A 14839-nucleotide genomic window follows, 5' to 3' on the forward strand; every position below is an offset into this window, starting at 1 on the left:
AACTATGGGATGAAGTATTTATATAATAATTTTAGCTCGTCACAGCGAGGTTGTTATTACATGTTGTTGCCGGTTATTTCATTTAATATTACCTAATGCATTGAATAATTATTATTTATCGTGGACCAAATCAATGTGATACATACAAAACAGAACACTAGTGCGTCAATGTTGTGCTAGCACAACACCCACCATTTTATTACTTCAATGCATTTGAACTGGAGCCACAAAAGCAGCAACAGAGGACCAGCTCCTCCCTCAACCAGGCTTATGTCATCCACTCTTTATAAACATCTCTCTAGCAGGTGCCTGAGAAGCTGCCCGCCCCGCTCTGCCTCACTTCCCTCTCTGATCTAAACACCAGCAGTCCACACAGGTGTCTAACAGCATGAAGTGCCTGAACAACCGGGCCGACAGCCACCTGACCGGGCAGGTGGAGTTGGACAGCATGAGAAACGGAGCCTGGGTGAACCAGGGCTACTGTGGCTCCCCTCCGCCACCGCCCCGAGTGGTCAGCACTATCTACAACTCTCAACCCCTCTTCCAGGGCTCCATGGACAGCATGTACAAACTGGACACCCCCGGTCCATTCCCAGAGGTACCACCATCCACTGACCGAAGCCTGGGGAAGGAACAACGAGGCTGCTGCTCTTTCATCAAAGGTAGGACGAGGGACCCACTCAGCAGTTTACAACAGTATTCCTTCTGCAACTGACACCTTATGGCGTGGAAGCAGAGCGGTCGTCTAGTAATTCTAACAGTCCTGGTTCAACTCCTGTTTCCTTCAATTGTCTTTCAGCAAGACACTGGACCCCTAACCGCTTTGCTTTGCAGCCTCTGCCATCAGTGTATGAATGTGCGTGTGAATAGGTGAATTTGATAAGGTGTTGTAAAGCACTTTGAGCGGTCGATAGAGAAAAGAACGATATAAATGCAGTCCATTCACCGTCTACCATCTCTACCGTAGAGTATGGATGACACCTTTCCAAGAGCTTGACAAAAACATCTCATCTTTCTTTGGTTCTTTGTCCCATAAAATCAACTCATATGACACTTTTTCCCCAACATAACACTTCTGTGGACCATCATCATTTAGATCTTTGATGGAACATCAGCTACAACCCAGGATCAAAGTTGATACACTGTCTGCATGGTCTTTTAAAACACTGGACTCTAAATCATTGAGCATCATAATGACTGTAATTTGTCTGTAGGCTTCTGGGGCACAACACTGACTGAAAACACCTCAAACAACAGAGAACTGTTTGTCCGAACCACTCTACGTGAGTTAATGGTCTATCTGGTGTTCCTGGTGGATATATGCCTCTGTAAGTATTCTACTATCCTATATGTAATATCCAATATTAATGTCTATTCCTGGCACTCAAAAATCCTGACCAGTACCCTGATCAAACAGTCTGGGCACTCATTCTTAGCTTCTCTATACACGAGAAAGTGTCCTGTACACTTCTCAAATTTAGATACTTTAAGGAAAGTAGTGAAACCTGATTTAAACTTCATTTTACATCTACTTTCCCAGATTGTATAATGACACCTGTTGAATTGACATACAAGCATGAAAATTACTTCCAAATACTGTTTGTACGTATTTTAGACATTAATGGTCCATTATGTGACAGAGGGGGTTAACGAGAATTAAAATGTGTCTTAAATGCATTACATATACGTATATTTTCATTGAATTTAATTACATATTTTGTTTGGTGTTCCTGCATTATTTTACCTTATTAGCAATGTTGACCACCTGTTAAAGTGCTCACCTTTCAGCAGGGTGTTGGTGTATAGGGGCTGTTGGACTGTTGATTCACCATCAAAAGCTTCTTCCTACCTTAATTCCAACCACAAATGCGTTCCCCATCCCTCTGCTGAAAAGCTATTGTCCAGCGGGGCATTAGGAGAGAAAGGGACTTGAGTACTGCTCCCTTGCTTTTTAGCGATAAGAGCATTTGTCCTTGTTGCTTTGTCTGGGTTAGATTTACTTTGTTTGAAGAGGCTATTTGTGTCAGGTCATCGTGCTCTCTCTTCAAACAAATTACAGCCTCTGAACTGGATCCATTTAACTGCAGTGACAAAAACACAGCCAAACAAAGAAGTCTTCAATGAGGCCTTGCGTGTCTGCTCCTGAGTTGTCTTATCTCTCAATAGATAGAGCAATAGAGCAACAGTTATAGCTGAGCCTGAGCAAAGCCAGATAGGGGTCGACGATTGGCAGCTAACAATGTGATGACGTTGTCTTTCAGTGACATACGGTATGACCAGCTCGAGCACCTATTACTACACCAAAGCCATGACGGACCTGTTTGTGAACACAGGCGGTGAAAGTGGGGTTAGGTTTCAGTCCATTGGCACCATGGCCGACTTCTGGATTGTAAGTTTTACTCCATGTTCATTTGCTCCTTGTTTACAACAATGAGAATCCACTGAGAAATGAGAACATGAAACTGCCTCCTCTCTCGTTACATGAACAGTATGCTCAGGGCCCATTACTGGACGGCCTCTACTGGACTAAATGGTACAATAACCGGTCCCTGGACAGAGGAGACCGGTCCTTCATCTACTATGAGAACATGCTGCTGGGAGTGCCCAGAATGAGGCAGATCAAGATCATGAACAACTCCTGCAAGGTCCACAAGGACTTCGAAGATGAGATCACGGGATGCTTCGATGTGTACAACGATAAGAAGGAGGATGACCTGGGCTTCGGCCTCATCAATGGCACCGCGTAAGCCGCTCACTGTTTTCCTCACAGGGTTACTTTGGGTATGCAGTAAGACTGGAGAAGTACAGCAATGTTGTCTTGTTCCTCTGCAGCTGGACCTACCACACAGAGAAAGAAGTCAAAGGTTCCTCTCACTGGGGCTTGCTGACCACATACAGCGGAGCGGGATACTACCAAGACCTGAGTCGAACCAAAGAGGAGAGCGCCATCACACTGGAGGAACTGGTGGACAACCTGTGGCTTGACCGAGGAACCAGAGCAGCCTTCGTCGACTTTTCCACTTACAACGCAAACATCAACATGTTCTGTGTCATCAGGTAAAAAGCACTACTGACAGTAGCAACTTTACCCATTGATGATTCCATTGCATTGGTCGACTTAAGTTATATCCGCTCTTTCAGGTTGGTGGTTGAATTCCCAGCGACTGGTGGAGCGATCCCCTCCTACCAGATAAGAACCGTCAAACTGATTCGCTACATCACCAATTGGGATTACTTCATCCTCGGCTGCGAGATGGTTTTCTGTTTATTCATCCTCTATTATGTTGTGGAGGAGATTCTCGAGCTGCGAATACACAAGTTCTCCTATTTCAAAAGCATCTGGAATATACTGGATATTGTTGTCATAATGGTAATAAAATGTCATTCCTATTTGATTCAAACAGTTCTTCTCTTTTGACTTTGCTTTGCATCATAGAAGTATACCTTTCTCCTTCCCAGCTTGCCATCGTTGCCATTGTCTTCAATATTTTCCGAACTGTCAAAGTGGACAACTTGCTTGGCAAACTGCTGGAACAACCTGGTATCTACGCCGATTTTGAATTTCTGGCCTTCTGGCAAACACAGTACAACAACATGAATGCAGTGAACTTGTTCTTTGCGTGGATCAAGGTAAAGTAACATCTTCCACTGAAACACATTCCTGAAGAATGATCTAAGCTCAAGCGTCATCCCTGAGATTGGGTGTTTTCTTTAGGTTTTCAAGTACATCAGTTTTAACAAGACCATGACTCAGCTGTCCTCCACACTGGGCCGATGTGCTAAAGATATCCTGGGCTTCGCCATCATGTTCTTCATAGTGTTCTTCGCCTACGCTCAGCTTGGATATTTGCTCTTCGGGACAGAGGTTGAATCTTTCAGCACCTTCGTCAAGTGCATGTAAGAAGTGTCCAAAACTGCGTCTCGACACAAACTATTTGAATAGGGTGATTGAGCATGAGTAAAGCAATCCCTTTGTTGTTTTTCTTTCTGCAGCTTCACACAGTTCAGGATTATTCTGGGAGACTTCGATTACGATGCCATTGACCGTGCCAACAGAGTTCTTGGGCCGATCTACTTCGTTACCTATGTGTTCTTTGTTTTCTTTGTTTTACTGGTAAGCGTCAGAAGGTAAACATTTTAATTTTAAAAGGATGAAGTTGGGCATTTTCAATCCCTCTTAATGTATCTGACCCTCAGAACATGTTTCTGGCCATCATAAATGACACATACTCTGAAGTTAAGGAGGAGCTCTCATTCCAAAAAGATGAGCTACAGATTACTGACATCATCAAACAGGTATTCATCAGATTTGTGTAGAAATAGATATATCAAGTTTTTTAAGAGTGAATGACAAAATGTACTTCTATTTTAATTCAGAGCTATATGAAGACATTTATAAAGTTGAAACTTAAAAAGGAGAAAATATCAGATGTTCAGAAGGCGCTACGATCTGGATCTGGAGAAATTGAATTCAAGGACTTCAGAGAAACCCTGAAAGAGTAAGTGAGAAAATATAAAAAATAAGTTTATTTAATGAGATTTTGGGGGGGGCATCGCCTCATTTAAAGCACGGGTCATAGGACAAAGGTTGTTGTATGCCGTACAGATTGTTAAACCCCTTGAGCCAAATTTGTGATGTTGGGTTATATAAATAAAATTGACCTTACTGGAGCATATTCTAACCTCGCCGCTCTGATGATGTTGTAGGATGGGACATGCTGATCATGAAATTTCTGCAGCCTTTTCCCGGTTTGACCATGATGGGAACCAAATTCTAGACGAAGACGAACAAAAGAGGATGAAAATCGAGCTGGAGGAAAAGCGGGTTTGTGTGATCGTCTCTACAGCTGGGCTTGTTTCTTATTTAGCTCGACGAGCAAAAGACATGGAATTCACGATGGTGTTTCCCTTTCTTTCTTTTTCTAAGGACGCTCTTAGCGCTGAACTCAACAATCTTGGAATGCATTATGGGAAAGATTTACTGGAGAAGCCTCCTGTAACGTCTAATGAGCAGAACCACTCCGCTCATACCGTTGTGGATCAGGAACAGTTTCTAGGGTGAGAATAGTTTTTACATTTAACTTATAAATTGTCCTCAAATATGAGAAATTGATTTCATTACAACGAACTAAAAACTGAAATACTTTTCTCTCAACATGGAAGACTGGCCAGACAGGTTCTCCAGCTTGAAAGCTCTGTGGCAGGCATCACATCCAGGATTGAGTTGATTGTGGAGAAACTGGGACTACAAGAGAAAGCTAAAGGGAACGAAACAGCAAAGAAACTCACTGTGAGCAATAATGACCTGAGTATGGAAACAGATTGAGATTTCCATAAACCCTGTTGTATGCATCAAATACTCAAATGTTAGCGATTACTGACTCGATACACTGAAATGAGTATTGACCCTCTATGTAACAACTGTGTTGTTGATAATGCCAAAGAGGCAGTGAAATAATATAACATAACAGCTTAGTTTTACTCTTAATTCCTATGAATACAAAATGTTTAACTTTCGATTACCCCTATCCAGAGTGATGATGCTGCCTCAGATGGGAGCGTCCTGGTTTGTGTGGACAGAGGGACGAAGGCATCTAGGAGACCAGCAGTTGGCACCGGCACCACATACGGTTGCCGCATGTGATTCGCCTCTGAGGAACAGAATGACGGGTTATCTGGAGGTCAGCTGACACATTAGGATGAGCAGGTCACACGCCGACAATGATTAGTTTTTCACTACCTTCCAACGTTAAAGTCTGGAGTCTTCAGACCAACAATAAACTACTGAGTGTATGAAAAGGCAATACGTTGTTGCAACTGCTCTTAAATTACAGCTCATGTCATGGAAATATGTAAATACTGTATAAAAACAGTTTGAAATTCTTTGCTTACTAGGCTAATATGAAATGTTTAAGCTCAGATATGTAGAAGGATACAATGTGTTGTAGACGAGACCTGAATATAAATCGACATATTATTAGTGTCGGGTAAAATACATTTATACGTAATAGTTATGCAATATAATCCAATATTATGCGGTGCGTTTGCCACCTAATATCTGACTAAGCGATGCTTGCTTTGCTTTAGTCATTTCATGTCTATGAATGTTCAAGTTCTATTACAGTTGCTCATAAGGGCCCTTGACTTGTTTGCACAGTGTAGTGAGATGTATCTGCTAAATAACTCCATGATTATGTTTATATGGAGTACATTGTTTCATTATTCACCACCTTTGTTCAAAACATCATGTTGTAACAGAGCAAACATAGGAAAGAATCTAAACATATTTCCATTAAATGCAAAACAATTGGATCTGGCATGCATGATCCCAGTGTCCAGGATGTTTTAAACATGTGGTCATCATATTTCAGGTTTCATACCAAAAAAAAGAGGGTTAAATGTATAAAAGATGCATACCATCTTGAGTATTTAACATTCAGATGGTACACATTTCAGAACCTCCGTTTAATATTTGTTAAATATATTATTTACGGTGTCTGGTAGATAAACATACAATTGTACAATGAATTTATGCTTTTCTGTCAGAAGCTGTGTAATGCAGGATTTATTAGTGTCTAATAAATGTACTGAACGACCAGGTTCAAACGTTTCTTTATTTGAAGTCACTTATTGAGTTTTCCCGTTTTAATGGAAAATTGATTTCATCCTTTATTATTAAACATCATTTATATTGTTCATCTTATATGTATTATTGTCATAAAAGCAAATTGCCATTACATTCAATATTTTAAGCAACAAATGTATTACATGTCATAAGCGTGCAGTTCAAGCTGGAACATCCCCTGCTCACTGCTGCGTTCACAAACTGAGAAATGGGAAAATCGACGGTGGAAAATAATTTAGGTTTGTAATAGAGCCTCTGTAAATAACAAAAGGTTTGAATTTACCGACACATCAATTAAGGCTTATTCATCAATCATATTGCTGAAATGTAATGATGGCATTTCTACCTACAGTATGTACATTATTTCTAAAGTTTCATGAAGACTCGTGATTACGGTTGATATTTACACTCTCGGCCAACATGACTTTTTTTTTTTTTTTTTTTTTTACACAAACATCCCCCAGTTTTAATAAACGAACAAACAAAAACATGATAAAGTTTGTCGGCGGATTCAACAGGAAGAGAGTGAGCTTAAAAGGAGTGTAACACACTGTACAGAATGGCACACACGCAAATGGCAGGACATCTTTGAGAAACCCTCGTCAAAATTTGCCGGCGACTTTAAAAAAGACTTTTCCTGGAATATACAGGAACAGTCTGCAAATACTGAGACATTTCTGGATGCACTAAAGGGCCTGCTGCCCTGAACAAATCAATGACACATTTAGGAAACCTTCCACTTTTTGTCAAATAAAACCATCCCAAATCAGTAAGCCTAAATAATTGGACAATTTGTCTTGAAGTGTCCAAGTAAAGTAAGTGTCTAAATAATTGTTAATGATGTCAAATGTGATGCAAAACCCATCAGGTGCTAAATTAAGTTGAATGTTATTTGTAGAAACTAACAGCCATTAGAAAGCCATGACTGTAAAGTAAACGAGTTATCGAGAGGAGGGGACAAAATATGTAAGATTCAATCCCTTTCCAGGAAACCAGCCCTCACAATCCGTGAACTTTACAAAGGTTTTCACAAGATTTCCTTCATCTAGGAGGCCTGTGCTAAAGCCTTTACTTTGAGATACAGGATTATAAATGAGTCAAATATAGGCTACATTAAGGTGGAAACTAAAATTCATCAAAAGTCAAATAACATGCTGATCACTCTGATACAAAAACAGAAAAGAAACTCTTTTTTTTTTTTGTAGATGACTATTTTCTTTGTACACATAATTTACCCAAGAGACACCACATCCTGCTGAAATCTCCTTTCAAGCCACAGTTGTTTATACAAATAGTCTTTACATATATCGAAAGGTAAACCATCGTTCCAGGGCCTCTATTCACAAAGCATTTATCATTAATACATCAAAACAGGAATTCATTTCCAGCTATGATCTGAAGCTAAGCCCAGACCAACGTTTAGCAGGTTGGTTCATTCTTCTGTCTCAGTGCAGATTGTAGCACAAATTCATAACCAATAACACCCACTTGATGCCATTTCACAAACCAACCTACTTCACAAAAATGAACGTAAGCAATGCATGAAGACTCAAGTGGAGTTTTGTATTCTGTTGTTTAAAATGACAGAAATATGCAGTGAAAGTATGGCAAGTAAATTAACATTTTGACAAGTCTGTAACAAACACTGAAATATATATATATATATATATATATATATATATATATATATATATATATAGATATTGTATTGTCCTTTAACATCTGCTTTGACCAAGACAGTTGGCTTGGCTTTACTTCAGAAGCCCAAGAGCACTTTTCCATAACAGAACTATGAGTTATGATCATATAAACTATTTTTAAATCAACTGGTTGTTTTGGAGCAATGATTAGCTACAAAGGCTTTGTGAATATGCCCCCCCTGTCCTTCTTGGAACACAGCGTCTGCCCAGATGAAACAGTGCTGTGTGGTCTAAAAGGGTTGACAAAATCCTCTTGGTACTACACTTAGGTTTGGGCCGGCTCACTGTGTTTGGTAGCCAGCCATGCTAAAGTTGGCCAGGTTGGACATGACTTGAGCGGGTGGGGCCGCAGCCTGGCCTGACTGGGATCCAAAACCCTCCACCCAGCCTGGTGACTGGGACTGCCTGCAAAGATGCCACACGGACCCAGTTAGTGCATATAAAGAATGATAAATAATGAACAAATAAATGCTTCCCGGACTGAAAGGGAAAGATGGATCATGGTCAAGTCCCCATCCATCCCAATTTAGAGTAATTTAATGACGGAGTTAAGTCTTCTGACCGGCGACGATATAGTCACACAAAAAGTTCATGATTGAATTAAATACATACAACTGAATGAAACTCACTCCACTCCAAATCCTTGCTGGTTCCACGTCTGGCCGTACATGCTGTAGGAGGGAACTTGCCACCCATTTGTCACATACTGCCCGTACTGCTGCTGCTGCTGCTGCTGCTGCTGTTGTTGTTGCTGCTGCTGCTGCTGCTGCTGCTGCTGCTGCTGCTGCTGTTGCTGCCCATATACCTGATTCCACTGACCCCACTGACCGTACTCAACCTGAGTGACAAACAGAGAGAAAGTGAATACAATGTCTCAATAGCTTTATGCTCAATTCGGAGCAAATACTGCAAGAAAAAGGCCAAATTACAAATTAAATGCAATTCCTCCTTTTGATAATCTTTTAATCTAATGTTTCACTCCGAAAACATATCTTTGGATTTGTAATATGGTTTCTATTTTTGTTTATATTATAGTCTAAAAAGAAAGACTTCAGTGCGCCCTTGTATTTAGGGTTTAAGACGCGTACCATTGGCTGCAATGTCCCTAGCTCTTTGTTGCATGTCATTCTTCCCATTAATCAACTCATTTCCTGTTGTCCATATTGTTTTCTAAATCTTATCAAATTCATTATCAGTGACGTTTTCCCTACCTGTTGTGGACTCTTTGCTACGTCAGGAGATTCTTTGCCCCAAAAGCACTTCACTATGTGTCCTTCAATGGCTGTGCCATTTACTGAAACAATAGCATGGGCAGCACTGTCGTGGGAGGAAAACCTTAAAAATGGAAACACCAGATAGCAGTCAAAGTTATCAAACAGAATTTCAGGCAATACAGAAAATACACAACAACAAAAAACATTTAAGCTCCCCGTTTTGAGGTGAAGACAAACAGAACATAACAGGCCAGTCTGCACTGGCTGGCTGTCATTGAGTCATGCAGTGTGCTTGTGCTGACATCTAGAGGCCAAATGCAGAAATGCACTGAGGCGTTACCTGATGAAAGAGTATCCTTTCTCTGGGAAAACTCTGATTTCCATAATTTGACCAAACGGTGAGAAGGTCTGGCGCATTAGGTGTTCTGTAAAAATCAATAGAAAAGAGGATATTGTGGTTAGTTTTTAGGCTATTTGAGGAAAGTGTGTGGTGAGCAATAAGACTACTAATGTAGCTTGCCAATCGTGCATCTTTAGAAAGCGTGACACTTGCCTGACAGTCCTAACTGGATCCCACCACAGTACACAGTACAGTTCTGAGGACTGGACTGAGTCAGCACGTCATCGAACCGCAGCTGCTTTGAGCCATCTAAAACAAAAACAAACAACATTTCTTAAAGGGATGCTCCTACACACAAGTTGATGCCAAAATCAAAACAAAAATCACAGCTGTGATTTATGACATGATAAAATTACCTACACTCCAGTATTTGTTGTCAATAAATCTAGCGGGATATTTTAAAGTTAAGAATAAAGTCTGGTGGTGACGGTGCAGTCAGACCGAAATCTGCCAGGTGAAATTGACTCGCCTTGGAAGTGGAAATCCCCGGTGTGAGTGTGCAGGCACTTTAAAACTTACTGTCCTGGACACTTTTTGGAGCTGGTGGTTTACGTGTTGCCCAGTTGGTCCTGATTTGGCGTCCTCCAAGCCACTGTCCCCCCATGTTAATGATGGAATTCTCTGCATCCTGTAAATCCAAATCAGAGACAGTTACCCCTCTGAATTGAATGAATTTGTAAAGTTTACCGGCGACTGATGCTGCGTTCACACCACAAGTGTTGCGAATTTTTCGTGCGAGTAGATTGAATGCAAAGTCAATGCACAGACGCGAATGGTTGCGAACAGCGAAAATGTTCGCCAGGCTGAATGCGCCTTATTCGCGAAAGTTGACATTTTTCAACTTTGGCGAAAAATGTGCGTGACGCTGGGAAATATAACAACATATTGTAATTGCAAATATTCGCAACGCTTTTGGTGTGAATGTAGCATAATACTCCGTTCTCAAAAATATACATTAGTTTGTATTATTAGTATAACTATGTCATGTTAAGAGGATTCAAAGTGTTGTCAACTATGTTGAAATATACTTAATTGACTGTGAATGTATTAAAGGATAATAAACAGAAAATAGAAATAACCTTCAGTCTGTGTTCTTGCACTGGAGCCTTACCAGTTTGTTGTAGAAGGACACAAATCCATACCCCTTTGATTTGCCTGTCGTCATGTCCTTCACAACACGGGCATCCCTGGAGGGAAACGTGAAAACAACTTCAGTGCACTTTTCATTTTTAACGTTTCAAACTAAAAGGAACCACGCAAAACAAACTGAACTACTCTACTCTGTCCTACATTAATGTACATTAGCTATCATGACCTTGTGCTGAGCACTGACTTGTAAAATAATTTCAAAGCAACACTTGAGAGGAAAAAGAACAAGTACAAAAACATGCAGCCTACAGTACTGTTTTTAAATGATTTCAGATGATTTAATGGATCCTTGTCACTAGAGCACCACTTTGTGTTTATTTTTTAACAGAACACTACTGATGTAAATTCACAAAAGGAACAGATTAAAGGGATTACCATGCATTCTTAAAATCTGCTGTTGGTGCTCTCACTACAAATAGAAATATATAGAAAATATCAAAAGAGAAAAAAGGAATTAAACGGCATACATGGCCTGTTAACAGATTTCTGTATTTTTCCTGGTCAATTCTTTACCACCACTATGGAGTATGGAGTTTGGGGAGCTGCAAATTTTTGAGAAATTGACATTTTCAGAAATTTTGGAAGAGGATCATTGCACTACAAACAACACTATGCAAATCAAAATGAGACAATTTAAACATAGATTTAGAGGAATACATTGAGTGCTGGAATTTGTTAATCTAAGCTAGATCATGTTAATACATAACATCTACAAATAAAGACATATGGAAAGAATGGAATAAATAGAGAAAAAAAACTACATCTGAGTCTCCAGAGTGCACAGTTCCTTGCTGTTAGCCTTCAAGCTCCTGTCCAATCCTATGAGCATTTCTGTAAAATAACCAAAGTGCTATTACTTCACTGAGACCCACAACTAAAAGCTGTTCAGGTTCATACAAACAGCTTACATGTTGCTGACATAATATTTACTTACCACACCCTAAATATGCAAAAAAAAAGAAGCAACAAGAAGAGGCTAAAAGTTGACACTTCAGTCATAAAAATAAATAATAAAAATACACAGAATACACAGAAACAATTGGCAGGTATTGTGTTGGAAATTAATAACTGAAATGAGACAGTTGTAATCAGTTCAAAAGAGTGCTTTAAAAAAAACAAAGCAATACATATGTTGGTAAAAGGTGCAGTCCGATATTTACTTTCATTTGAAAGAGTACTTAAATGTATGTTGGTCCATCACAACTATGTTTACATGCATGGATGTAATGCCATTATTGAATAGAATTATTATTATTTTTAAATACGTCAAGATGAAGCAAAACTGAATTGGTTCTCCTGAACATTAAACATCTCTGTTGACTTCTTGGGTTTTCACTTTGTGTAAATGTTTTCTCAATATACTTGGAGAAAGATGGAGTGGCTGGACAACATGCAAGAACATCGGGGACGGTTGCAGTTAACGGTCAGACCCCCTCAACCCCTCGAACAACAGGGTGTCCCAGTGTTTCATATTAAACCATTGATTTTATCCCAAAACTAAATAATTCATGTGAGATCAGACGTGGCTCGTAGACTGTTGAGAAGGTACAAAAACCGTCGGGAGGTCATCCCTTGTGGACCAATGTTTGAAATCACAATATACATGAACTTTTTAACATTGTTATATTTACAGTTAAGTCACCCCATATTGTATGCATGTGAACATGGTCATAGACATTTGTTTCAGAGCATACGTTTACATGCGATTATTAAGAAGTAACTTAATATTTCCCAAATTTAGATGAATAAATATGCTTACATTGAAGCATTCAATGTGTTGTACTGCACATAAAAAGAATTATCCTTCTAAGTGAAAACTTACGAGATTTTCCCAAAAGGTGCAAATGCAGCCTTGACATCCTCGGTGGTGATCTCAGGGCTCAAATCTCCCACAAAAACATGGAAGTGATCTAGAAGGAAAACAAACAAAAGGAAAGAAACCGTTTACTATTCTCTGGTAAACTTTGATTTCAGCAGATTATGAAATCAATAGGTGAACACTTACTGGATGTGTCTTTCTTCTGGCTACTTGGAGTGGTGGCCCAGTTTACTTTGACCTCCTGAAAGAATATTACAGAGAACCTTTCAAATAATGACTCTGAGAAATTACCATTGTTTACACAAGGAACAAGGATCACAGGGGAATTCAAGCAGTTGAGCCGCCTAGCTATTAACTTTGGACTAGACTTATTGTCCTACCTTTCCGAGTATCTTCCTCCCGTTCATGGCTGCAAGAGCAGCAGCAGCATCTCTGTGTTCAAAGAACTCCACAAAGCAATAGGGGTCATTGCTTGTATGCTGCATGGGGCAAGGTCAAACACAAAAGTTCATAAGGTTGGTTCCACACTATTTAGGAGACAAATGTGATGTCACTGCAGCTAACATGTGTCTAGTTTATTTGTATTAAACAGTAGAGCTATTATTACAATGCATTCTCTGATGTTAGACAATACATTGGACATGGTCCCCCTCCTGACGTGAATACAGGGCAGGGGACAGAACAAGAAAAAGGAGAAGACGTCAAATATTTTCTTTTTAAACCAACAATCTTGGCTGCTTACCTCTGTGATCATTTTACAACTTTTGCAAGGCCCGATCTGGGTGAAGAGTTGCAGAATCAAGATCTCCGTTACATCCCTGGAGAGGTTTCCCACATACCTGCAGAGGAAAGGGGGGGGATCATTCAGGGAGAGCTGTTCACTGCTGTAGTTTACTCAAGCTAACGGAGAGGTGGTGCACATTGTGATCATACAACTAACGCCTACACAGCTAATTGTGGGTGTTCCCATGGTTAGTCTTTGAGTTAACTCGTAACGATGATCGTGACGTTATTTTTTATTAGCGTTAACGTTAGCTCGCCGGACGTTTCTAACCGCTGTCGACACAGCGGCCGCCGTTAACTCAACAAATGCGTTTCTATTTCACAGTATGTTGAATAACCTGACGGGAGTGAGCCATAAAACGGTGTCGTATAGCGGTATTCTCTGGGCTGTGTACGTCGGACAGCGGGTACCGTTAGCTACGTTAGCCACCCGGTTACCGACGTGAGCGAAGCTACGAATAACGGACAGTTGGACACTTCACGTTACTCACAGGGTCTTGGGGTAGCTTTCGTCGTCCATGACCGAAGCCCACAGCTAACGTTTACCGATTCCGGTGAAACCTGTTAATTAACTAGTTACAACAACTAGCTAACTAGCTTAGAAGCTAGCTAACCGGGCGCCAGGGTATACGTCACGCTGGGAGTCCGAAGAGATAGCGGCCGTGCGTGCGTGCGTTCGTGGGAGGGAGGGAGGGAGGTCGGTGTCTGTGAAAACAAGAGCCCCGGCGAGCCGAGGTCAGAGTGAGGTAACGAATAGCCACCATTTGTACAGTTTCAACCAGGTTTCAACATTGGAAATAATGAATTTCTTAAAAAGAGCTTTTGTTCCTGGGTGTGATTACTGAATGAATAATTGCAAAACAGCGAACGCATTTAGCAATTAATTTATCATACCAGGCAACGGAAGTAATTTGCGCAAGAGACTTTTATTTTGAAGTAGAATGCCAGGGTGAGCTTGTTTTAAACACCAGCGTCCGACGGATCGTGGCAGTGTCTCGTACCACGCAGACCTTTCTGGAACCTGAGCCTATATCCAATCTGTGACTCGTGAAAGCTCCAGTGTGAATTACTCATTCATGTTTTGATTAACACATTATGTCTCATAGCAATTCTAAGTGAATACAATGTGCATTAAAATGCGTTGACTGC

At 40.4% G+C, this 14839-nt stretch overlaps 2 protein-coding genes across 2 annotated transcripts; one reads left to right on the plus strand and one right to left on the minus strand.

Annotated features, from left to right (window-relative positions):
* Positions 1-388: 388 nt before the first annotated feature.
* pkd2l1 (polycystic kidney disease 2-like 1) lies at positions 389-6571 on the plus strand (the record flags this gene model as incomplete). Its single annotated transcript, XM_079229684.1, has 15 exons — positions 389-662; positions 1215-1328; positions 2262-2389; positions 2490-2743; positions 2833-3057; positions 3142-3370; positions 3460-3630; positions 3716-3897; positions 3994-4114; positions 4198-4296; positions 4378-4499; positions 4708-4825; positions 4928-5058; positions 5164-5290; positions 5534-6571. 15 exons carry the CDS (start codon positions 389-391, stop codon positions 5642-5644), a joined length of 2406 nt encoding a protein of 801 aa, XP_079085810.1. The 3' UTR covers positions 5645-6571.
* Positions 6572-8489: 1918 nt separating this feature from the next.
* Positions 8490-14210, minus strand: tial1 (TIA1 cytotoxic granule-associated RNA binding protein-like 1; the record flags this gene model as incomplete). Its single annotated transcript, XM_079229336.1, has 12 exons — positions 8490-8730; positions 8955-9163; positions 9537-9660; positions 9880-9964; positions 10093-10188; positions 10459-10567; positions 11051-11126; positions 12911-12998; positions 13094-13148; positions 13288-13386; positions 13650-13746; positions 14182-14210. The coding sequence occupies 12 exons, from the start codon at positions 14208-14210 to the stop codon at positions 8607-8609; spliced, it is 1191 nt and encodes a 396-aa protein (XP_079085462.1). The 3' UTR covers positions 8490-8606.
* Between the last annotated feature and the right edge of the window lie 629 nt (positions 14211-14839).

Source organism: Taurulus bubalis, assembly GCF_910589615.1.
Source record: "Taurulus bubalis genome assembly, chromosome: 14".
NCBI classification, from domain to species: Eukaryota; Metazoa; Chordata; class Actinopteri; order Perciformes; family Cottidae; genus Taurulus; species Taurulus bubalis.